Source organism: Mirounga leonina, unplaced genomic scaffold (genome assembly GCF_011800145.1).
Source record: "Mirounga leonina isolate KUSES-001 unplaced genomic scaffold, KU_Mleo_1.0 Mir_418, whole genome shotgun sequence".
NCBI classification, from domain to species: domain Eukaryota; kingdom Metazoa; phylum Chordata; class Mammalia; order Carnivora; family Phocidae; genus Mirounga; species Mirounga leonina.
Window position 1 is genome coordinate 14,814,187 of NW_023270739.1, and position 25,486 is coordinate 14,839,672.

The window sequence follows — 25,486 nt, forward strand, 5'->3', positions numbered from 1 at the left end:
ACACAAGGAAAAAGTAGAAGGAAAGCTACGCAACTCTTTAGAATGATTGCGGATCTTTTCTTAGAGGGGTTACCGGGAGCAATGCATTCCGACGCCCCCTCCCCCACCCCTGCTTTACAGCGTCCGTACTTCCGATCGCACAATCCTTTCAGAATCGCGAGGTGGTAAGAGGCGCCCTCACCCTGACAGTCTCGCCCGAAGTAGCCCTTGCAGCACCTGGGGAGCCGTATCACCATGGTGCACTGCTCCCGGCAGCCTTCCAGGTACCCTTTGAAGGACATGTTGTATCGACACTTCTCCTTCACGCCCTAAAGGAAGAAAGCGCACTAACCCTCCGCCTTCCACCGCCCGGACTTGGGCTCTTTGGCTCTAGCCCGCCCCCAGCGGAGGGTCCTGGTACTGCCCAAATTGAGAATGGGACTCCATGGCCCCCGGAGCCCTTTACAAGGAATTCTTTTCTTAGGGGTGTAGATAGGCAGATGGATGGGGGAGGGGGCAGAGCTAGAGTCCACAGAAAGATTTCTCCGCAGTCTTAAGAGGAAACACTTGCTGACCCTTAGAACTGTTTGCAAAGGGTGCGGTTTCTTGGGGAGGAAGTGGGGCAGAGAGGGTTTCCATGGGGGAGGGTCTTCTGTGGTAAGGCCCCCAAATCATCAGTAGGGAAGGAATAGTTCCATTTTGTTTGGCAGGCGTGTTTTTTTTTTTTTTTTTTAATTCAAGGGGTGTTTTTGTTAAGAGGTTTTACTAGTAGAGTAGAGGGAAATTGGCTTTGGGATAAGTAAAAAAGCAATATTTAATGAGTGCTTACTACGTGCCAGGCTCTGTACCCACATTTCAAAATGCATTTTACCTAATAGCCACACACAGAATGGTTATTAGCTCCATCTTACGGAGGAAAAACTATATAGATTATGTAATTTGCCGAAGATTACCCACTGGAATTGGATCCCATAGCCGTGGACTCCAAATTTCACTGGCTTAACCATTACTCCTACGTTGCTTTCTGGGCCCTAATTCTAGCTTTGCTCCTTATTAGCTCTGTGGTCTTGGCCTAATTGCTTACCCTCTCTGAGATACATTTTTTTTCCCCATAAGTGGAGGAAATAATAGCTTCCTATGAGAGTTATAATGAGGGGTAATGTATAATAAATAAAGGGCCCAGTGCACAGCCAGGGACAGGGATAGCAGCCAACAAAATGCAGCTATTATTTGTATAATTATCATTATCTTTGAAGTCCCTTTTAAGTCTACAATCCACGATTTTTCTAGACAGTTCCTAGAAGGTGGGTACTGGGTTGACAGGTTGCCTGGGCTCAATGAGGCTAAGGATGCCTGGTTGTCGAAAGAATGAGGCTAATTGCAGTTATACAACAGACCCGCAAATGCACACCCATGCACACACACTCACACCTACCAGAATACTGGGGTCTGATAATGGAGCAAACATTGCGCTCCAAACATTATCACTGCATTCATAAGTACCTTTGGTTTACTCCATCTCGGGCAGCTGGGGGTATTGGCGCAGCTCCAACAATCTCCCTAGTATGCAAGAAAAGAAATGCTTAAAAATCAAGAATATTGGGCAACCCAAGGATATGCCCCTGGTTAATGCCTTGGAGAGTTGACAAAGAACTTAATCTTGATTCAAATTCTGGCTCTGATCAAGAATGCAAAAGCAAGCACACTGCGACTTTGCCATGGAGGATTCTGAAGGTCTGTCTTGGCCCTCAACTCCTTGGTTTTTGTTGTTTGAGGCGAAGGGTTCCCTGCTATACAGAGCTGGACCAGGGCGGGCAGTGTCCTTCAGGCATCTGGTCCAGTGGCAGTGGGAAATGTGCCCACTATAAACCAGCTAGGATACTTCTGGCCAGGCACACTCTTTGACCCTCAGTTTTCTGATCTACAAACTAGAGACAATGATTCTCGCTGCTATTTGGTCTTCAGGGGACTGCTGATGGAAACTATTAACTGCAAAAATGTGTGCAGATATACTTTGGAAGTTAAGAAGGCCACAACCTCTACAGCAGGAAGGACAACTGGTTTTTCATCTCCTACTTTGGCTGCCTGGTATCTCCAGAACTTGGGGTATTTCTTGAACCCCTAGACGTTGCCAGGCACCCAAGCCAACCAGTTCCAGAATTGGCCATGCAAACCACTTCCCCTCTTTGAGACTCAGTTTCCAAATCTACATCACAGAGTTGCTGACAACAGCTTCTATTGTTGGATTCCTTTAGGGGTAAGATGAGCATTGAGCCAAATGGCTGGTTCCAAGGTAGTACTCTAACATGATACTGGACAGGTGAATGAGTGTGAAATGACAATGCCTCATACAAGCAGGGCCCAGGGTAGACATTCAATCACTGTTGTTAAATGAACGAATGAATGAGTAAATCAATGGCAGTGTGGGTGGCATATAATACTAGGTTGAACCCTACGAAGTTGCCATTTTTGTAATCATACCCTGCCAAATATGGCAATTTTATATGGTCTCATCTGGCAGAATAGCAAAAAATGTTTGTTGAAGGAATGGGCAAATGATTGAAGAGATAGGTGGGTTTGAAAAGAAATAGCTTGTTGCAGGATAACGGGCATGCAGTTGGTACCCAGCAACTCTTTCCTTAATGGCGAGGGGATGAATGGACAGGTGGGCTGGTGGGTAAATAGGAATGTGCCAGGCCTGGGCAGGGCTAAGTAGATGCTTGTGGGTTCTGAGTCTGAAGAGCACCATCATCTGGCCCTCAGATCTTGTGGGTCCCAGGCTCCCTGAGGACCAGCCCTCAGTGGTTTCAGGGTAGAGACCATGCGGGATCGTGAGGGCTGAACCCCAACCATCTCCTATTATGGTACTGTTTTGGGGACTGACCGAAAAATTGTATGTGGCAAAAGTGTCACAGTGACCCCCGAGGGTGGGGTCAATCAGGAAGCAGTCAATGCCGTAGGCCACACCCAGGTCAAACAAGAGTTCTCGCTGCACAATTCTGCATGTTTGGTCGTTCAGGAAGAGCTCGCCCTGCGAGGGGGGAGAGGAGAGAGAGAGAGAAAGAAAACAGTCAACAATCCTTCTCAGACTTCTCTTCTTCCTAAGGCCATCTAAGGCAGCCAGCACCTGCAAGACTCAGAAAGAAGTGTATATTTATATATACACACACATATATATATATATAAATGTATATATATAAATTCTTATAGATATAAGATATATACAGCCAACAGCCAGCATGTATTATGTGCCGAGTGATGCTGTGTACCTGTGCACGTTCCTTTCATCCTCACAGCACCCTCGAGGACAGCAACTATTACTAGGGTCTCTGTTTAGAGATGAGAAAACGGAGACAGGAGAGGTTCCATACCTTGCCCCAGGCCCAGGGGTCAGGGAGGGGTGGTGTGGGCATGCCTACCCAGGCCGGCAGCCTCTGAGCCCGCACTGGGGCCCCTCTGTCACGCGGCCTCCAGCAGAGTAGGAACAGGGGCAGCGGGGGTGACAGGCTGGGTCACGTGGCCACTTCCTGTGCAGTAGTGTGTTTTTTTTGTTTTTTTGTTTTTGTTTTTTTTAAAGATTTTATTTATTTATTTGACAGAGACATAGCGAGAGAGGGAACACAAGCAGGGGGAGTAGGAGAGGGAGAAGCAGGGTTCCCTGCGGTGCAGGGAGACGGATGTGGGGCTCGATCCCAGGACCCTGGGATCACGACCTGAGCCGAAGGCAGACGCCCAACGACTGAGCCACCCAGGCGCCCCTGTTTTGTTTTTTCTTACTTCATGCTAGCTTCTAGCCAAGTGTGGCCACAACCTTTTTTTTCAGGATATACAAGTGATGGGCTGTAACTCTATAATGATGACTTCTTTTCACATGTACTAGGCATTGTCTAAATCGTGCTTTAGAGACATTAGAACTTTCTTCCTTAGGGTTCACCCAGCTAGTAAATTGTTGAATACATCTCTACCCACCCCCAGAGGAAGCAAAATGCATTTAGAAAGTTCTGGGGTGGGGGGGAAGATAAATCTCAGCATCTATTGTTGGGATGGACACAGTGTGATTAGTGGCAAGAGCACTGGAAAACTGGTTAAATCCTCCACCTCCACTTATGTGCTGTGTGACCGTGAGCGAGTTACTGAACTTCTCTGAGGTTTAATTGCTTTCACCAGGTGAATAGGATTAAGGATTCCATTGCATAGGGTGGTTATAAAGCTCAAACTAAATAATACATTGCCAAGTGCTCTGAAAGCTCTATTAGCACCCAAATGAGCAGTGGACATTCTTACTATACTTCTTTGATAGGTGTCCAGTTTGATCTATGGAAATAGTACAGCTAATCTCAAGAGGGTAAGTATGTTGGAATAACCTTCTAGAAGTTGAACTGTAAAGATGCTAACATTTCGCATATTCAGTTTATAAATTCAATGCAACTCCACTGCAAACAGCAAAGGGATTCTGGGTGGTCATAGCTATAAACAGAATGTTGTCTGGCTCTTCTAAGAAGGCTCCTTGAAGGTCGTAGAGCAAACAGAAGGCCCTCCCCCAGTGAGCCATCATGCTAGCTCTGGCTTGGCCGCCTCCAGATTTCTTCTTAAAAGACACACGCCCTTATGTATTTAAGCCACTGTCATTGTGGGTTGTCTGTGATATGTAGGATACAGGATGTGGCTACGTTATCCCATCAGACCCATTCCTTATATGGTATTTCAGGGAGGCATTATGGTTCAGGAACTAGCCCGGGAAGGTGAAAATTGTGAACTTTCTCTCTGTTGGCTGATCTTGGTAGATACAGCCCAGAGCTGGCTCTGACTGCCAACAAGGGGCCAGAGGTGAGGCTGTAGGGGGGCTGGGATGGAAGGCAAAGGAATGGCAGTGTGCTTTCCTGCTTCAGTGGAGTGTCTCACACTGCAAAATAAATGCTCAAAAAAAAAAAAAAAATCAACCCAGAGCTGCTCCCCACAAGTGTAAAGGGTGGGGGGCTCCCTAACACCCGCTACCAGGGCTTGTGCTGGGCCAGGATTTATCAGGTTCTTCGTATCTAAATACCCACTCTGAGCGTAATACCCCCAAAGGCAGCCAGAGAAAAGAGCTAGCTGTCAACCGAGGGAAAAATGAATATTCCCTCGAGGGGGCGGTGGCTGGGGACTGTTGTGAATACTCACGATGTCACCGCCAGCTCCGCACGTCACACCCAGCTCTGAGCCTTGCAGGGTCTTCCAGGCAGTGGCCCTGGGGAGATCCACCGCTAAAATCTGTAGGAGAGATGGTGCCACGTTAATACGCCACATCTGGGCCGCAGAGGCGCCCAAAGGAGCTTTGCCAGCAAACCAAATCCAGACACAAGTTTTTCCAGCTTTAAAATGACGGCAGACATAATCAAAAGGAAGACTTATCATGGGCTCTTGAGGAAACTGGAAATTCTTTCTGTAGGGAAAGTCTCCTCCAGCTGGGCTAGTTTCAGTCACCCCTCTGTGCCTCCTCTATGTTGGGGAGTCCACGGCAGATGCCGCATAGGCGTATGAAGCCAATGACAGGATCAGTGGGTCAGGGAAATGGCATAGGGCGTGGTTATGGGTTGAACTGTGACCCCCCAAAAGTTTTATTGACATCCTGACCCCCATTACCCCCGAATGTGACTTTACTTGGAAATAAGGTCATTGCAGATGTAATTAGTTAAGATGAGGTTACACTGGAGTCGGGTGGGCCCTTGGTCCAATATGACTGGTGTCCTTATAAGAAGAAAAGAGAAGAAGAGAACGACACGTGGAAACACAGAAATACACAGGGAGAGGACAGCCATGTGACAAGAGAGGCAGGGACTAGAGGGATGCATCGACAAGCCAAGGAACACCAAGGATTTCCAGCAACCACCAGAAGCTAGGAGAGAAACATGGGACGCATTCTCCATCTGAGCCTCCAGAAGGAACAACCTTGTCAGCACCTTGATTTCAGACTTCCCAGCCTCCACACCTCTGAGGGCATACATTTCTGTTGTTTCAAGCCACCCAGTTTGTGGTTATTTATTATGCAGCCCTAAGACGCCAACACAGGTCCTGTGACTTAGCCAAAGTTAGGGCACTTGGCCTTCTGGGCTTAGACAGACTCACTCCTGGAGAGAGACATGGGTCCTGGTTGAGGACGCACGGTGACAGGGTTTCAGCAAGAGCTGCCCACGTGCCTACAAGACCTTGCTTCCCTGGTCACGGTGGGTCCATTCAGGGGTGAACCGCTGATTGCACCTGGCTGAATCAGCCCTTTGCCTAGAAATTTTGGAATTGGGGGAGAATGAGCCCACCTGGACACACTTGGGAGCTGTTGCCAACGGCCACTTGGCCATGTGACCTGGGGCAGAGGAATGATGCTCCTGGGTACTGGTTAATGTTAGAAAAAAAAATAATGGTCGGAGAAATGGTACATGCCTGGCACACTGTGGGCGTCAATTAACCCACCAGTCGGAGGAGGACAGAGTGGGACAGGGGCTGCTCAGGTCTCCTTTGCACCTCGGAGGTGGAGACACACTGACCATTCCTGGAATGGACCCCATCTCTATGCAAACGAAATACCTTGGAATCTCGGATCACGTGGAACTTCAAATACTCCTTCAGCTTGTCCTTGTTGTCTTGGTTGAACAGGAAATCCTGTTGTTCGGGGGGTAGGGCTTGCAAGGCTTGGTCGCTGGGCCAGAAGACAGTGACTGGAGTGTGGATAGGGTCAGTGATGATGCCCAGCAAGCCCACATCCTGAAACACAGGGAGTCGGGTGCGTGCACAGCAAAGCCCAGCCACGGGGTGAGCCACAGCGTCTTTCTGAGGCCCAAAGCCAGCCGGGGTGGGGGGGATCCCCTTCGTGCCTACCCTGGGGGCTTATTGGGACTCCAACTGGTTCAAGGGTGACAGCTTGAGACTAGAGGCCCATCACACCTCAACCATTCTGACCCTCATTATCTTAGATTGCAAAACAGCCAGCCAAATTCTGGGCTTTTGTGAGTAGAAAAAGAACCTTTAACAAGTGCCTTTTTTATTTGTTTGTTTGTTTGCTAGTATTGCCCAAATATTTTAATTTCTGGACGACCCCCTTATCATTTTCCCCATATTTCACTTAAAAAAGTGAAACTTACACAATATTGAGATACTCCTATGTATTTATAAGATTTCTAGCTCACATGGACTCAAAAAAGAAATGGCCAGATAAGTGGAGGGGAATCACTCTGAGAACGTTCTATAACCTGGGTGCATCATGTCCATTAGTCCTTGTCCAATTTTCCCAGCAGCCCTATGAAGTAGGCTTTATTATTCCCTTCTATTGAGCCCCAGAGAGGTTTGCTAACTTGCTATCAAAGCAAGTTCTGAGATGCTCAGGTGTGGGGGTGACTATAAAGTTTTTGGGCTGGGTGAGCTGGCCAAGATACTTGCCTGTAACCTCCCTGGAGAGTCTCATTTTGAGCACCCTGAAATCTCCATTTTTGAAAAGCCCCCCAGAGAGTGAGCCTTAGGCCATTTTGGAAATCGCTGGTTTGTGCAGAGGTTTGTAGACTGTGCCTCAGGGGTGGGGGGTGGGGTGGGGGGCTGGGACATCTCAGGGTAGGTGGAGGAGAGGGGACCTTGTAGGACCCTGTCCCTCCCTGATTCTCTTCTGAACTCTTTGTCTGAACAAGAAGTTTCTCTACTCAATTTGTGGGAAAAGTGTCTGAAGTGAGAAAGATATAGTTTTAAGTGCAATTTCTATTTATGCCACAGGTGTCGATTTTCCACATCTGCCCCTCGGCTTGCCCATCTCTATCATGGAGGCCATAATTCCAGATGTGAAACACCTATTTCAGGGACAGGTACACTCTAATTCCTTTCCCTTGCTCCTGTCTCAAATACTTCAGTGTCTAATTCAGCCAATGTACACTGTATAGCCGAACAAACCCTACGGTATCTGGGGAATGGAATCGCAGAGCATGACTTCGCTCTATAGAAAATCAGGACTTTCCGACACAGATCCCAAGACAGCTGGCTAGCGCCCCAAATAAAACACCAAATGACAAAACAAAACAACAACAAAACTCCCCCAAACAAAACAAAACAAAACAAAACAAAACAAAACAAAACAAAACAAAACCCTCCAAAAAACCAAACACCTTAGGCAGGTTACCCCCTAGGTCTTTACCTGTAGTAGGTTGCTGAATTTGGTGTAGCCATGGTTTGTTGCTACTGTCGTAAGATTTTGCTGCAAAGATAATAAGAATAGGAATGACACTTTTCTTCATACAGTTCACAAAGCACTTTAACAAAAGCGCAACCGAATAGAATGAGGGTAAGCTAATGCGCAGGTACTGTGGATTGGCTCATCAGCACCCACCCCAGCTCCGAGGTACCCTTTCTGCGTTACAGAGGCTGGAGGGCTATGCAGTTCATTTTCCCAGACTGCCTTGCAGCTACAGCCTCCTAGGTGATAGAGCATCCAGCAAGCACAAGGGTTTTTACCAGACTTATTGGTGGAAGGAAACCACCTGAGGTGGGTGTGACTGCGAGGAGGGAGACTCTGACCGGCCCAATGGGGGAGGCATCTGGTGTTCAGGCTTGCATGCTGCAGGTGCTGAGGCTGGATACAGGTCAGGACAGCCCCGTGGTAAGGTCAGGGCTCCTCCCTTTACGGGTCTCCCTGAGCTGCTTTGCTCCCAGCTGTGTAGCATCTGGCTCTCTGGCTTTCTTAGGGATTTGGTGATAAACTTAATATCTTAAGGATCTCCTTTTTGTTTAAGTTAGGTATAATGGGTTCTGTTGTCTACAATGAAAAACCCTTGCTAAGACTAATAAATAGCAATAAAATTCAAAATTGTCTTTTCTTTCAATTGAAAAGGAATTTTACTCCAGGTTTGGTTTGCGTGATATCTATTTATCTATCTATCATCTATCTTTCTTTTTTTTTTAAAGATTTATTTATTTATTTTAGGGAGAGTGCATGTGGGCAGAGGGAGAGAGAGAGAGGGAATCCTCAAGCAGAGGCCCCACTGAGCGCGGAGCCCAATGCGGGGCTTGATCTCACGACCCTGAGATCATGACCTGAACCAAAATCAAGAGTCGGATGCTTAACTGACCGAGCCACCCAGGTGCCCATATCTATTTATCTTTCTACCTATCATCTGTGTAATTTCTCCATCTTCCAGTCCTTGTAGAAACTAAAGAAAAACTTATAAAATCCATTTATCTAATTAGACTTTTACCTATTTACTTCTTTTAGAATAATATTCACTAGGCTTTTAATAGTAGCTTGAGACTGAAGCAGCAAAATTAAAATGTCTCAAAATGATGGCTTAAAATCAGAATTGTGATAATAAATTATGATTATTATGGGTCACTCTGTGCTGAGAGTATGACAATGAGTTCACGCACCAGAATCCTTCCAGAGGCATCTTTGGGGGTGATAAGCAAGTTTTGGGGAGACAGCAATTTGTCTATGATGTGGATGATTCCATTGGTACTGATGATATCACTGGATATGATCTTAGCCTTATTATTTATATAAACTGTGTCCTGAAATTAACCGAAAAAAGAAAAAAAGAAATGAGCACAAAGAGAGACATGAAATTACTTCTTTCAGAATGCTTTTACCAACATGCTAACTCATCATGAAAGTGAACGTTTAAGTAGAGCTGTGGGCAAAATCTGAAGATCCTTGAGCCCATTTATTTATTATGATTATAAAAAGAAAACTGAGACAAGCCTGTAATCTGACCTGCAGAAGTTAATAGCAGAAAACCAACCACAATGGTCATTTCACTGTGATTCTCAAATATGAAATAACAAGCAGATCCAGATTGGCTCCTTTTTCACATGTGTTCTTTATACTACCTTCGGCCCCCACCACACACTTGTTTCTCTCCGCAATGGAGTCTACAGTCACCGCTTGTTTCTCTGTTGTGGGGAGCGAGGGGACCAGCATGGCCAAGTGGCTTTGGTCAAAAGTTTTCATCCCTGGCTGGCTCCTGACCAAAGCAGTTCTTTTTTTTTTTTTTATTTTTTTAAAGATTTTATTTATTTATTTGACAGAGAGACACAGTGAGAGAGGGAACACAAGCAGGGGAAGTGGGATAGGGAGAAGCAGGCTTCCCTCGGAGCAGGGAACCTGATGTGGGGCTCCATCCCAGGACCCTGGGATCACGACCTGAGCCGAAGGCAGATGCTTAACGACTGAGCCCCCCAGGCGCCCCCCCAAAAGCAGTTCTGATGACCTCTTGAACCTCTGAGTTTCAGTTCCAGCGTGAATATTTACTTGCTGTGTGACCTTGGACAAGTTACTTAACTTCTCTGAGCTCACTTTCCTAATTTGTAAATTGGAGAAAAGAATAGTATCTACATCATGGGATTATTTTGAGGATTAAATAAGTCAGTACACATCCAATACTTAAAATACTACCTGGCATATAGAAATCACTCAACAGGTGTTAGTTGTTATTACCACTATTACTCGTATTACTGTAAAGAAGAGGAGAAGAGAGAGGGGCATCTTCCTGATGCCCACCTGGTGGGTGGCCTCTCTTACCTGAGAGACGGAGATGACCACTGACTCCCCTTGGAGAGAAGTAGCATTTGGGATCAATTTCAGGTTTTCTAGAAGCAGCTGGTGACAGGCAATCACATGATAGCGAAGAACCTGGGCCATGAGACCCTGTTTGTCCCAGTCTTTAATCTGTAATAGAAGATGGGAGGGTTCCAGCCAGAGCTGGGAGGCTTTGCTGTCCCCTCCCTCATGCCCTCCCAGGGGCCTTTCTCCCCACCCAGACTGGGAAGGAGGCAGTCAGGGCTGGCAGGTGGTCAGGGTTACAGGGTCCAGGCTGTTCAGGCAGGAGGGAGACAGTGGCCCTCGTTTCTTCCCTGCTTCCAACGTACATTCTTAGCATGGAAGGGAGCTTGGAGTTCTCCTGACCCAGCATTTCACAACACATGGGCAGTTACCCTAAGTCCTTTGAGATGCTTCTTGAAAAAAGACTTTTCTTGTGAAAAATGCTGCTCCTCTTGGAGAGGTACCTGGGCCGGATTCAAACTTCTAGTATGGAAAAGATCATGATACTTTTCCATGTGTAAATCAAAACACAATATTAACCATTAATAAAAAGTAGAAAAAGTAATAAAAGGCCCATAAGGTTCTCATTTTTCATGATCTCTCTTTTGATGCTTTTTAGAGAAAAACTATCAAATGTCAACATCTTTCAAGAGGTATTTGTGTGCCTCTGCTTACCTGGTGTCTAAAATATATGCATAGAGAAGCAGTGTGCAGAGTGAAGGACGCAGGCTCTGGAGTCATGTTTGAGTCCTTGCTCCACTAGTTGCTAGTCATATGGCCTTGGAAAAGTTACTTCTGCCAATGTCCTGGACTGTAAAATGGGGATAATAGCACCCAACTGACAGGGTTGTTGTGAACGCTAAATGAATTAATCTAGGCCAGGTGCTAGAAACAGTGTCTAGCACACTCAATAAATGTCTGCTACATTTTAATATGTTAATGGGTAATCCAGCATGAAGAGTCCCAGTGAATGTTAGAACAGTGAAGGCTCTGATAAGGTCCGCAAGAAAAAAAACTTATTTAAATTCCTTTAACTGTTTCTTTCCTTCCTTCCTTCTTTCTTTCTTTCTTTCTTTCTTTCTTTCTTTCTTTCTTTCTTTCTTTCTTTCTTTCTTTCTTTCTTTCTTTCTTTCTTTTTCTTTCTTTCGTCTATGGAAGGTTTGGATCATTTAAGAGTTGTTGATCTTTTCTAACCTCCTACCCTATTCAGAAATGTTTTTTAGTGGGCCTCTGGCCATTGCACCCCAAATCCACTTAAATCCTTTCCCTTTATAGGGGTCCCTATGCTGAGAGGCAGCCCGTTCCATTGCTGATCAGCACTAGCTGATCCTAAGTCTCCTGCCCAGAAATGGCACCAGCGTTGGTTCCAGGGTGACACCCAAAGACTGGGTTCCAGTCCCAAACCTCTTCTGCTTCATGCTTACCCGAGGTTCCTCATCAAAGGCTGCAGATAAAGGTGCAAAGATGGTGAAGGGGCCTGGACCACTCAGGTCTCTCACAGAATGCTCCTGTGGGAAGGAAGGTGGGGCCACATGTCACCTATTTGACATAAATATGGGGGTGGTGGTTCAAACAAATAGCAGAGAGAGTTGGTGGGAAAACTGAACTGGGTGATCTGTGTTTTATTTAGTCTCGGATTCAAAGCCATTCTGATTCTTTTTTTTAAATTTTATTTATTTGTTTATTTATTTATAGAGAGAAAGCGCTTGTGAGTGGGGGAGGGGAAGGACAGAGTGAAAGGGAGAGAGAGAATCTTAAGCAGATTCCCCACAGAGGGCAGAGCCTGATGTGGGGTTTGATCTTACAGCCCTGAGACCTGAGATGAAATTAAGAGTCAGATGCTTAACTGACTGAGCCACCCAGGTGCCCCAAATCCATTTACGTTCTTTGTCATTGAAATAATGTTTATTTTTATACGGTTATAAAAATAACACATGCTTACTGTTTTAAGGACTTGAAAATACAGCATAAAGAAGGAAATAACCACCCATAATCCCACTGCCTAGAACTCACCCATTATTTCTAGGTATTCTTTTCCAGTGTCTTTCTACATACAAATATTTTACATAATTGGGATAATAATACAAATGTAAGTAATAAGATGAATGACTTAGCTGTTCTAATTGTCTTCTTGCCAATGCTAAGGTCCTATGGCTACTATATTTTCTTCTGGGTTTTACGATTTTCTTCGTTTAGATTTTTATCTTTTATATATTTGGGAGTTATTCCGATGTATGATGTGCATAGAGATCTAACTTAATATTTTCACCCAAAGAGTTCCCTGATTGCCCTAGTGATGCTTCCTTCCTCCACTGGTGTGATGGTTTTTGCACACGCTGCATTCTTGTGTGTCGAATGGGCCAGGGCGTCATTGGTTCTACTCCTGCTGCCTACCTGAGGCCTGAGAAGTCCACAAATGACCAACAGGGACCTTATTTCAGAAATCCATGCTCCCAGACTTTCTTCTCCCTTCACCAGCTCCAGAGGCTAGCTAGTTTCCTCGGATCTGGCTGGAGACCCAAGTCCTACAGCTAGAAACAGACACACATGTACTTACCAGCAACTGGAAGAAGTACTGGGACGTTTTTGGGTTCTTGGGAAGCTCCTGGAAACAAAGACAGGGCAGGGCCACTTCATGTCTGGGATTATATGCAAGAATCATCCAGGGTTGTCACAGGACAATTTCTCTAAGGTTGAGAGTCTCTCCTATACTTTCAACTGGAAATCTGCCCTGATGGTCCTTTTTCAAACCCCATCTACAGGCTTCCATTGATGTTCAGAACGACTACAGGGACATGCTGTGAGTTCCAAAACCTTTCTGGAGTCACCATCTGATTTATCAAAGAAAGGTCCAGAAGCAGCTGAGCTTTAGGAGCATTTTTAAGAGTTCAAATATTTAAAAAAAATCAGTTATGGGTTTATGGCAGATTTCAGTTCTCCATTAACAAGAATATTTGATTAGCCAGAATGCTCTAGTCCCTCTTTAAGCCAAATAACAGAACGTTCACTTGATAAAGGGGTAGAAATCTACAAGTGTTACACTCCGTTGTCCACTGCGCCCAGTAGAGATGCTCGCATGCACACACACACCCATCCGCTCCAACAGCAACCACATCATGGTAATGCGTTGGAGTTACTGTGTGCTCTGTGCCAGTTACATACATTATTTCTGATAACAACCCGATGGGCTTGGTACCATTAGTATTTTTTTTTAATGGATTAGAAAGCTGATGTGTAGAGAGCTGATGTTATTGCCCAATGCCACATTTCTAATTGGCGGAGTTGAATTCAAACCCAGGTGCTTCTGACTCTAGAGCCATCAATCTGAGAATTCCCATGGGCCAATAAAATCCCTTCTCATTGCCAATTTATATATGAACAGTCTTTCCCATTTTTGTAGAGTTTTCTAAGTTACAAAACTCTTGCACCTTCCCTTGGGTAACCTGGATTCTTAGCGCAGTGAGGGATGTAGGGTTTACTTTATGGAAACATGCCTTTCCTTACCTGGTAGATGTTGCCACGGCAGGTAAACCCATCCCCAATGTAGTTGGGCTTGCAAGTACACGTCCGTTCTTCTGGCCCAGTGTGATTGCAGATAGCAAATTCACTACAGCCGCCGTTTCTCTGGTCAAATTTCCAAGGGGTGGGGGATAGGAATCAGATCAGTTTGTTTACCAGCTCTGCCAGTATTCACCAAGTAATTCTGTACTGAAATTTAGTTTTTTACTCATTCTCTAACTGACTTGTTGGCATGATTTGCCCCTTTCCTGAACTTGCCTTTCAACTCCCTAGAGTTGTAAGGGCCATTTATTCACCTAGCCTTGTATCCCAAGATGCTCGGGTCCAACCGAGCAGATTTCCAGCCATATGTAGACAAGCCCAGAGGTGCCAAATGGAAAATTTCTTAGCACCTGGGGGTTGGCCAGAAAGGCACCAATCTTGTCTGACAATTCCCAGCTTTACGCTTAAATTCTGATTTCATAATAGTCAAGGTAACAGTTGTCAGCCAGAAGGCAGTAGGTATAAAACAGATAGAACACACTGTCCTTGTCCACAAAGAGCTTAAAAACTGTGGAAGATGGGACAGAGACCTAAAATAGAAACAAAGCAAAGTACGGTTCAAAGCTGACATCCATGGAACACCAAGAAGGACTCGGCAGCCTAAGCCAAGTTTTGAAGTGGGGAAAAAATATGAACTCAGGAGAAAGAACACTGATGGGGTTGACAAAGAAGGAGGTCAACAGACTTGAAGGCCGGCTGTAAAATCTTCCTTTCCACTAACCATTGTTCCCAAAGTCTTTGTGGAGCATGATATTCGGGTTCGGGAGGGACTTACTGTCCCGGATTCCTGCCTCAAGCTGACACAGCTCAGTGAGCTCTCCAAGAAAGCTGCCTTCTGCAACATGGAATCCATGATCACCCATTCTTCTTCGGTCCTAGCCGTGGTGCCTGGATCACCGGCTTTCCCTCCACACCTGTTGTCATCATCAACATCCCTGCCAGTGGTCTCCACCATACCTGCCCCCACTCTTCCTCCGCCACCACCGCCGGACCACCCTTGACTTTGTCCCGACATTAAAGTGGACGCTCCTGAGAGCTCTGTTTCAACATCCCTCTCTCTCTGACCACCAGCTTTTATCATCTCAACTCACCTCTTCCAATGCGACTCCAGCCTCCTTTGACCCACAGGGGCCTCCCCTCCTTTGAGCCAACTTCTTTCTCACCCACATTCCTGCCCGCTCACTGGGCCCAGTCGCCCCTGGCTCCCCACTTGGCCCTGGCCCAGCCGCCCACAGCAGGGCTCGGCACACCGCTGCCCCTGGGCCCGGCCGGATGGGCGGGGTGTCGCTGTGCAGACTCCCAACAAAGTTATCACACACACCGACACTGCCTACTCTTCGAGTGCATTTACCTTCTCTCTCCCTGGAGAAGACACGTCACTCCTTCATTCCTCCCTGCAACTCTTAACCTCTGGCCCTCACTCCCAGCGGACGAGCTCACCTCATACCTTATGGAGAAAATAGACACAGGGACCAGCCCATCTGCCTGCCCTGACGCCCACCACCTGCCTGGGCCTGGTCACCAACTCTACTTTCCTTATTTAACAAATAAACTGACAACTGACTGACCAGTCGCTTGCACACCAAGTGTCCGTCTCTTCCCCCTCAGTGTAAACTCTTGAAGGGAAGAGACTTCGCCTCTTGGTCACGGATGAACTCCCAGTGCCTAAAATGGTGCCTGGTATCTAGGGAATGCCCATCGACCTAGATGTGTGTCATTCTGTATGAGGTTTCCCACCGGATAGGTAGGAATTTGAGTGGTCTCTGTCCTTGCGGGACTCACAATTTAGTTAGAATGGTCAGACACAGACATTTTCAAGCTAATTCACACTAAGGGCCATGAATGTAACTGGCTGACTAACTGATTGACTAACTGCCTGACTCACCAACTAACCAACTACCTGTCTGCCTACCTACCACTGCCCCCGCTCCTCTTGGAGGCTCAGCTGTGAGCTCCGGGTCCCTTTCCCCTCATCCACTCCTGGACCTTACTCCTGTAACAATCTACTTCTCTCCCTCAGTACCAGTTTCCTTCTCTCTATTGGATCATACTCAGCAGCAGAAAAACATGCTTTAATACTATTCGAGTATTAAAATAAGAAACAAACTTCCCTTCTTCTTGAAAAGAATCCAGTGGGTGATGGCGGTCATGGGTGCAGGGGCCATGAGTTAATGACTCTTGTACCTGAGTCTCAGGTGCATGTCTGTTCATTGCGTGAGTTGCCAAGACAAGGTGGCCATTACAAAACAGATGGACAGACAGACAGATGGAGAGGATCATTGAAGAATAGCTGTGGAAATAAAGCTGGCCATGGGTCTGGTCCTAACAGTTCCATATCCCAGCACCCCACTTTCTGCAATCACTTTACGTGGGGACGTGTTCCCCTGAGGCATTTGCCAGACTAACACAAGGGGACAGTCAGGATGGAGCTTGGAGAGGAAGGACTTTAATTACGTGGCATCTGTGCTGTTCTCATGCCCACGGCTGGAGGCTGGTGATACGGAGAAGGGAAGTAAGGTGCAGAGACTGGTCCTCCTCTGGGGCTCGCTGCCTTGTGGGAGGAACAAGCACCCGAAAAGTGATCCAGGGCGCAGCCTTTGAGTAGGACAGACGTGGGTTCAAGTTCTGACTATGCTGGGTGCTTGCTCTCTATATAGGTCTGCCCATGCCCTAAGTCCTGGTGTCTCTGAGTGTGACCTTGTTTAGAGAGTCCTTGCAGATATAAATAAGGATCTTGCGATGAGAGCATCCTAGATGAAGCAGGTGGAGTCCACAGGAGTCCTTACTAGAGGAGAAGACTCCTACATAGAGGTGAAGGCCATGTGAAGACAGAGGCAGAGAATGGAGTTTCTCCAGCTACAACTGGAACATGAGGGAGAGATGAACCTCACGGCCCAGAAGCCTCTCTGAAGGAGGCTCCTCTGTGTGCCACGCCCCAGAAGGGGGGTCGGAGGCACCCCAGGCCTGTCCGCTGAGGGCACCGGCCCCAGAACCATACTCACGGTTAAGCAGGTGTTGATGAGCGTGCAGACCTTCCCATCTCCAGTGTATTTGGGCAAACAGTTACAGACCGCCTGTCCGGGAGGGGAGGGAAATGGGTTATTTCACAGGGAGATTCTGCTGGCTCTCGCGTTCCAGTTCTGTTATGGTAACGGTAATGCCACAAGAGTCTATATCTGGTATCGGTAAGATCTTTCCTAGATTGATAATTGTCATTTTACATTTCAGCACACTTCACAGTAGCACTGGGATTGCCTACACAGGAGACTTTATTCTTTTAAAACACTGTTACCTTAGTTGGTCCCTTGCCTCCTTGGCACTCACCTCTTTTGTCACCTTGGTTGGTAAAGGCTCAGTGGCAAGGAAGCTAAGCTACGGCCCACTGGCATCTCCACCGCGTTCTTGCGCATCTCCACCCACGCTCCGCCCCGAGGTGCCCGCGCTGGGAGCTGCTGGAGGCCAGCTTTAGAGCCACATGGGTGGCACATGGGAAAACAATCCGTCAGACCCACTGGCCAAGGAAGTCAGTGGGGGCTTGAAGTTGAGGGAGGGGACACTGTCTGCAGGAAGCTGGGACTGTCTACTTCATCCTCATTTCCCTGGCGCTCTGCATGGGAGTGAGTGGGGCTGAAACCCAGCTCCGCTCTAGTTAGTAAGCCGTGCACCCAGAAGAAAGGGCACCTGCTCCTCATGTGTCCACCAGAGGCGGCTTTTCCGGTCTCATGTCTACTTGTTGGAACCGGAACTCGTTGGCAGGGTGAGCCAGGGTCCAACGGCAGGTGTTCACTCCTCTGCCTCTTCCTTCATTATGGGCCCGGACCTCGGCCCCAAACCTTTATCAAGACACCCCCCAGCCGCCCCTCCTGGGCTAACATCCTGTCTCAGTGATCAACCCTGTGTCCCTCTCACTGCCTTCTAGGTCTGGAGGAGGATTTGGAGAGGCCCTGAGCAGCACAACGTTTCTAGGTTTTCCTTATTCCATATGTGGTTTGAAATAAGAACTCAGTGGCAAGAGCTGAACCCCCAAATATGTCTAATTGTGCTGGGTATTTCCAAGGTTATATGTGCAAACACACACACACACACACACACACACACACACTTCTTTAAAAGAAGTGTGGTTTTTCTTTTTTTTCTTATTTTTGGGCAATTGAGCCACCTGCTTGTTCTGCCTAATGGGATACCTGGCATTGAGGTTTGGGGCTCAACAAAGTCCCTAGAACATTCCCTGGGGACTTGACTTCATCATCCAGTTTCTGATACAGGTAATTTCCTTGTTAACGGCTGCAAGGTTCGCCATGTTAGGGAATGAACGACTGACAGAGGGCCCAAGAACACGATCTTCTGCTGTGGCACATGCATTTCAGGGCCTCAAGCCAAAGAGAAAGTATGGGATTCTGGACATCAGAAAGCCGAAAGAAAGGAGAGCATTGTTGGAAACTTTCCAGGTGTTTCTGAAACCATGTTGTGTTGGCAGCCGTCTATGTCTCCCCACACAGGAAGCCCCTTCTCCCAAGAACTCTTTGTCCCCTCACCCCCACCAGTTCTCATTCCCACAGAATGGCCCCTTGGGGAATTCGTTCAGAATTTCCCCCTACGGTGTTTGCTTCTGCTGCTGGTGTCCACAGGTCTGTTCTCAGCGCCTGTCTCTCAGGCCTGGGTCTGAGGGCCCAGGAATTTGCCGCTAGGAAAACTGAGGGCCTGGGAGGCGGGGAAGCTCACCTGGTTGGGTCCCGTCTGTGTGCACTCTGCGTTCTTGTGACAGCCACCATTGTTCTCCAAACATGGGTTGATCTCTTTAAAACAAAAAGCCAATATGTGGCATGAAAATCAAGCCTCATTTCCAAGTAAAGACATCTTGAGGAAGGAGGCAGGATGGCGAACTGAACAAGGCAAGCAGATGTCCAAGTGTGATTCAGTTTTCCAACAACTCTGAGGCAGAAGTAACCCAAAAGGGCAGGTCCAGATTCTTTTCTCAAAGTCACCTCCTCTGGGACGGGACTTTGCCAGCAGAAGCATAGTCTGTGGGCTTGCACCTGTCCCTCTCCTGAATGAATATGAGCATTTTCAGCCAAGGACTTGAAATAATAGAATCTCGGAGTCCAATCCAACATGCTATGAAGGAAGAAATTTAGGAATTAAAAAAGTCACTTGTAACTATCACAATATAATTGCTTCAGGGAAGAATCATCAATAGATTCTCCATCTAGGAGGACACTTTGATGAGGAACAGGATCTTTGCTGGGTGCTCAAGTATCTCCCCATTGACTGCTTCTTAGTAGCACTGGGGGAAAAGCAACAGTACCGTGGAGAAATCAGATAGCACCTTGGCCAAGTGGTCAAAATTCACATCACAGATGAGAGGCGGCTGGAAATCACGAGCCTCCGGTGTGATATCCTGAGCAGGATGCATTATTGCTCCTGTGATATCGGGTCTGGAATGCATCATCTCAATATAATCATGAACAAACATCAGATAAACCCCACATGAAGGACATGCAATGTAAAACAAAGTTGGGGAGGTGGACTGTCTTCTTCTAAAATGTCAATGTCATAAAAGACAAAGCAAGGCTGGAGAATCCTCCACGATTCAAGGAGACTAAAGAGACACGGCAGCCAAATACGATGCCCATCCCTAACCTGGATACCGCTCTAGAGGAAAAAAATGCCAAAACAGGACATTATGTTATGGGGTCAGGGGACAAAATTAGAATACAAATGGCAATTAGACAAACGTATCATATCAGTAGTAAATTGACTTAAGTTGCTAACTGCTGCGGGTATGCAAGAATTCACCCCTATTCTCTAATATGCCCAAGTATTTAAGGGTAAAGGGAGTATCATATATATAGTTCACTCTCAAATGGTTTAGGAAAAATGTGTACAGACATAGAGAGGGCAAATGATAAAGCAAATGGAGCAATACATCAACAATAGTGAATCCAGGTAAAAAGCAAGTGGACCTGCTTTTGTACTATTCTTGCAATGCTTCTGTGTGAATTTTTTTTTTTTTTTTTACAACGAAAATGTTAAAAGTCAGACAACTACTACGGCATGCCTTTAGAGTAGAACAGTGTGTAGCCATGAAGATAATGATTTGGAGGTATACTTATTTTCAGAGAGAGTTGTTCTTCCATATTGCTAGGCATAGTAAACATTATGTATCATAACAGAATTTTCATTCAAAGAAGTATGTGTCTACATAGCAAACTGGAGTGATAGGACAATAGGAAGGGTGGTTACTTCCAGAATATTCTCTCCCAGCATATATGCATTCTCTAATTTTTCTACAGGGAGAATGTGCTATTGTGTAAAAAAAAAAAAAGAACTAATAAGTGTTAAAAAAAATTCAGTCACCACCATAATGTTTAACTGGAACAAGTCTCTCCCTTTCCTCCTTCCCAGGTGATTTTTGGCCATCACTGCGGTCACATTTTCACGCCCTCATGCCTTCCTGCCCAGGTACACTTAAAGATAACTCCAGCAGTGGCAGGTCCTAATAAGAGGACCACTGGCCAGGACTCTGATTCTTGAACCGTGGCCACTGGACAGCGAGGGACCTACCGAGACAGACGGAACCTACCGAGGCACACGATGCCATCGCCCGTGTGGCCTGCCCGACACACACACCGCCGGCTCCCGGGGGTGGTTCTCCTGCAGTCAGCCCGGGCAGAACAACCTCCGTTGCTGGTCTCACAGGCGTTGATGGCTGTAGGAGAGAGGGGGGGACGCCAAGCAGAGCAGGAGGGAGATGGGGGGAAAAGAAACAGTGATGAGGGGCGCCTGGGTGGCTCAGTCGTTAAGCCTCTGCCTTCGGCTCAGGTCATGATCCCGGGGGCCTGGGATCGAGCCCCGCATCGGGCTCCCTGCTCGGCGGGAAGCCTGCTTCTCCCTCTCCCGCTCCCCCTGCTTGTGTTCCCTCTCGTTGTCTCTCTCTCTGTCAAATAAATAAATAAAATCTTTAAAAAAGAAACCAGTGACGTGTTTTTACTCGAGTGAGAAATGGAAGATACCTCAAAATGTCAGGCACTGGATTCAATATGAATAGTTCAAAAGAACACAAAGCACCAGAGGTCGTCCCTGGTGAATTCTACCAAACATTTAAAGAAGGATAGATAGCAAATTTTCACAAACTCTTCCAAAAGCTGGAAGAGGGGAGAGAACTTCCCAATTCATTTTATGAGTCAGTACCATGCTGCTGCCAAAGCCAGGCAGAGGCCGCACAAGAAAATTACAGACCAGTATCCTTTGCGAACCTAAACACAGACACCCTCAGGAAAATGTTTGTAAATCAAATTCGGCAATATATAACAAGAATTACATGCCACCACCAAGGGGGAATTTTGAGGAATGCAAGGTGGTTTATTCATTTATTTTTAAAAAGATTTTATTTATTTATTTGAGAGAGAGAGAGAGAGAGAGAGAGTGAGCAGTGGGGGTGGGGGGAGACGCAGAGGCAGAGGGAGAAGCAGGCTCCCGCAGAGCAAGGAGCCCAGTGCTGGACTCGATCCCAGGACACCAGGATCACGACCCGAGCCGAAGGCAGAGCTTAACTGACTGAGCCACCCAGGCATCCCTGCAAGGTGGTTTAACATTTAAAAGTCAGTTAATGTACTATTGCATATCAAGAGAATTAAAGACAAAACCACATGATCATCTCAATAGAAGGAACAAAAGCATTTGATAAAATTGCATGCCTTTAATAATAAAAACTCAACAGGCAAGGAATAAAAGGAAACTTCCTTAACCTGATAAAGGACATCTATATATGGAATAGAATTGAGAGTCCAGAAATAAACCCATACATCTAAGGTCAACCGGTTTTCCACAAAGATGCCAACACATTTCAATGGGGGAAAGATTAATCTTTTCAACAAATGATACTGAGACAATTGGATCTTCACATACAAAAACATGAACTTGGACCTCGGCCTCACAACATGTACTCAAATTAATTCAAAGTAGATCAAAGACCCAGATCCACTTGGAGTCCCACGCTGTGACCTTGGACAAGCTGCTTAGTTAATATGAACCTTGGGGTCCACCTATCGAGTTTTGTTTACAGGTTTAGTTAGAGACTCCCATCTGATCATGTATATGAAAGTGTTATAGAAATGTTGTCTGTTCTATTAACTTGTGTCTTCTGCTTTCACAGTTTTTCCTAAAAACAGAGGGCAAGAGAAACGTTATAGTTATTGTCTCTTCCCAGTTGTTTTCCCTGGCATACTGAGTACATCCTACTGCAGGAAACATCTGGGGCCTGGGTCAGGGTGCCTCCATGCTGGGAGAATCCACAGGGTGAGATGGTCTAGAAAGCAGGCTGGTAGGTTCATTGTCCAGCTCCACTATCATCTGGACCGAAGCCTGCCTGGACAAGGTGCATAAGAGAAAAATGATGCTAAGTGTTTCCATTTTTCTAGCACCAAATGTGTGGTGGGCCCTGTAAGAATATTAGCTTGCATTTATTGAGTGTGCTCTGTGCCAGGGTTGTTCTGAGCACCTCACGGGGATTAATCCAGGTTATTACCCAACAGTTCAGTGAGGGAGATTCTCTTATTGCCTACAACTTACAGATAAAAAAATGATGCAAAGATCAGTCAAGCAACTTTCCCAAGGTAGCACAAATGATAAGAACTTAGACTTGAACCCGGGAGAGTCTGATGCCAGGGCTACTTTAAACTGCTGTCTCATTCTGCCCTTGTACAGACAGGTCATTTCATCCCCAAACCACTCTGCAGGGGACACAGTTTTGTTTACTTCATAAGTGAGCTGAGGGGGCTCAGAGCAGGTAAGAGACCCACCCAAAGCCATGTGGGTAGGAGGAGGAAGAACTGGGATTCAAGCCCCCGGCCCACTCCAGAGTCCCCACGCCTGGGCCACACCCTAGGTCAATCAATCCAGTGTTGTTAAAGTTCTCCAGGTGATTTCAATCACGGTCAAGGCCGTGAACCGCTGTTTGGAGACGAAAACAGGTGCAACTGACCCACCCATTCCTAAGCCAACACATGCCCGGTCCGTGAACAATAGTTTTCTTGCCCCGGGGCCCAATCAGTTGTCCTGTTACATCCAGTTCACTCTCAGCGGCTGGTAGCGGCTGCCCAGCCAGTCTGCAGGAACACAGACCTCTCAACAGCTCATGCTAGCCTCGTGTCCCCCAGCAGACCCCTTCCTCGCTTGCCTGTGCACACCGTTCCATTCCCTTGGAATCCTGCTGCGCATTTGCACGAGGCTGTGCCGTCCGGATTGAGAAGGCAGCTGCAATGAGAAGGGGCAAATGCTATTTGTGAAAGAAAAAAAACAAAACACAAAAAACAAAAACCATATAACACCACCCCCTTCTTCCCCAGCACCCAGCTCCTGCTCCCATGTGGCACTCACAGGTCTTGCCTAAGCGGTGGAAGGAGAGGCCATTCCTAGCACAGCCCCGCCAGGGGCAGCTAAAACTGCAGGTGTGCACATGCAAGCATCGGCCCAGGGATAGGCGGGATAGCTACCAATCTTTAGAGAGCCACTTATGTACTTGGAGCTGTGCTTTGCACATTACTTTGTAGAACCTACACAATATCCAATAGCCCTAACGAGCAGATATTATTAGTCCCATTTTATAGATGGAGAAACTGAGGCTTAGAAGCATAAAGTAATTGACTCAAGGTCATGCAGACAATGAAATGGACAGAGGCTGATTTGAATTCAGATCTAAGTCCAGTTACTGGGCTAACTAATGAACCACGAAGCCCCTCTGGGAGTTAGCAGTATGAAGCTGAAGTCTGAACAAGTAAGGCTTGGCGGCAGGAGCAAGGTTGGATGAAGGTCAGGTGCACTGCCTATCCTTGGCTTCTATGAAAGAGTCCCCGTGGCTTGAACTGGGGGTAACAACTGGCATTTTTGCCAACAGGCCAGGTAACTCAGGGGGCAGCTTGTTTAAAAGGCTGCATCTGGCAAGTTGATGGTGGCCTTTTCAGAGGGAATTTTCATTTCATACCTAATTTTATCCTAACTCTTCCGAAATGGTCTCAGGAAATGATTACCCCGAGGTGGACGCTCTTAGGAAAGGCTCCCCTTTGCATCACCCCCAAAGAAAGCTCCGAGGTACGTACCTGGCACTGGTGTGGCACATTCCATTGCAGCCGTCTTTCGTGATCTCTGAGAAAGAGAACCAATTGCTGGGTCAGTCCTTTCATACTAAACCTACCTCAAGAACTTTCTTTGAGTACCTGGTGGTAAGAAAAGATTTAATTCCTCGGAAGTAATGATATGCATCATGTGAACCATGTAAAACTCTGGGACCTTGTAAATCCTTTTTTGCGTGGGCTGCCAGGAAGCTCAGAGCTAAACTGGAAGGTCAAATATACCGATGGAGTTGTCCACTGTGTGCCAGGCTCCGTGCCACACGGCAAAATCAAGGAGAGTAAAACACAGTCTCTTCCCTCAAGGTCTGGATGTTGATGCATGTTCCTCACTGGGGCCTCATTTTTTACTTTCATTTATATTTCTTACATTCCTTATTCTTTCTAGTTTTTCATCATTTTATTACAGAGTGATATAAACAAGCAAAACCCAATTATAACTAATATTAAACTTTTTTTTTCTTTCGCATATGCAAAAATAACCCAGGGCCAGGTAGGCACACGGCAGGTCCCTATTATCTATGAGCTCCATTCATTCCTAAATGTCCTGGAAGAGCATAGGCTCTTGCCCTTGGACACCCAGCTAACAGATACTTCCCAGCAGGGGAGGATCCAGAAAGAAAGCATTAGAGACGAAGAAAGAGTACCCTCTGGGAAAGATGCTCGTGTTAAGAGCCTTTGGGATAGAATCTCATCAGAGCTGGCCGAGTCACGTAGAAGGTCCAGAAGGAGAGACTTGACCGTCAAAGCAGTCCGTTTCGTGTCAGAGCGAACAGTGAGAGGCTCCAGCAGGCTGGAATGGATGCAATGTGATTTTGTGCCTTTATGTATGCTCTTCCTTGAGCCTGGAAATCCCTTCTCTCTCCATTCTCTATCCACTGAAATCCCAATCATCTTTTAGGTCCTCCTCTCTGAAATGAGCTCTAAACCTTCGAGCCAACTTCAGTGAGTAGGCAGTGGCGACATGCTGTGCTCTTTTGAGCAAGATGTGATGCCCCTGTCTGGCCTCAGTGATGTCTACCATGCGCTTGGGAGTGGGGTGTTTGCCCCAAACAAAGGAGTTCTCTTCCTCACTCTAGTCTAGAGGCTCTCTCCTCTGTGCTCTCATGCCACTAGTTTTTGAACACTATTGAACATTTATTTCCACTTCTAGGCTGGAAGCTCCTTGTGCAGGGTGTGCACGGAGACCAGCCTGGAAAACTGGGTGAGGGCCAATTGGTGAAGAGCCTTGTACTCCACCCTGTTAAGCTGTTTCTCTTGCAGGCGATGAACT

At 46.7% G+C, this 25,486-nt stretch overlaps 1 protein-coding gene across 1 annotated transcript in view; it reads right to left on the reverse strand.

Moving 5' to 3' along the window:
- Positions 1–25,486, reverse strand: part of STAB2 (stabilin 2) — a 144,726-nt gene that overhangs the window by 25,437 nt on the left and 93,803 nt on the right. Inside the window, exons 40-55 of the mRNA XM_034987711.1 lie at positions 24,184–24,229; positions 23,265–23,341; positions 20,670–20,795; positions 18,809–18,882; positions 17,089–17,160; positions 14,030–14,149; positions 13,083–13,130; positions 11,950–12,033; positions 10,505–10,651; positions 9,355–9,495; positions 8,129–8,188; positions 6,541–6,717; positions 5,140–5,229; positions 2,864–3,010; positions 1,483–1,539; positions 182–308 (exon numbers count right to left, since the gene is read on the reverse strand). Coding sequence (XP_034843602.1) covers positions 182–308; positions 1,483–1,539; positions 2,864–3,010; positions 5,140–5,229; positions 6,541–6,717; positions 8,129–8,188; positions 9,355–9,495; positions 10,505–10,651; positions 11,950–12,033; positions 13,083–13,130; positions 14,030–14,149; positions 17,089–17,160; positions 18,809–18,882; positions 20,670–20,795; positions 23,265–23,341; positions 24,184–24,229 — 1,593 coding nt within the window. The remainder of the gene's footprint in view (positions 1–181; positions 309–1,482; positions 1,540–2,863; positions 3,011–5,139; positions 5,230–6,540; positions 6,718–8,128; positions 8,189–9,354; positions 9,496–10,504; positions 10,652–11,949; positions 12,034–13,082; positions 13,131–14,029; positions 14,150–17,088; positions 17,161–18,808; positions 18,883–20,669; positions 20,796–23,264; positions 23,342–24,183; positions 24,230–25,486) is intronic.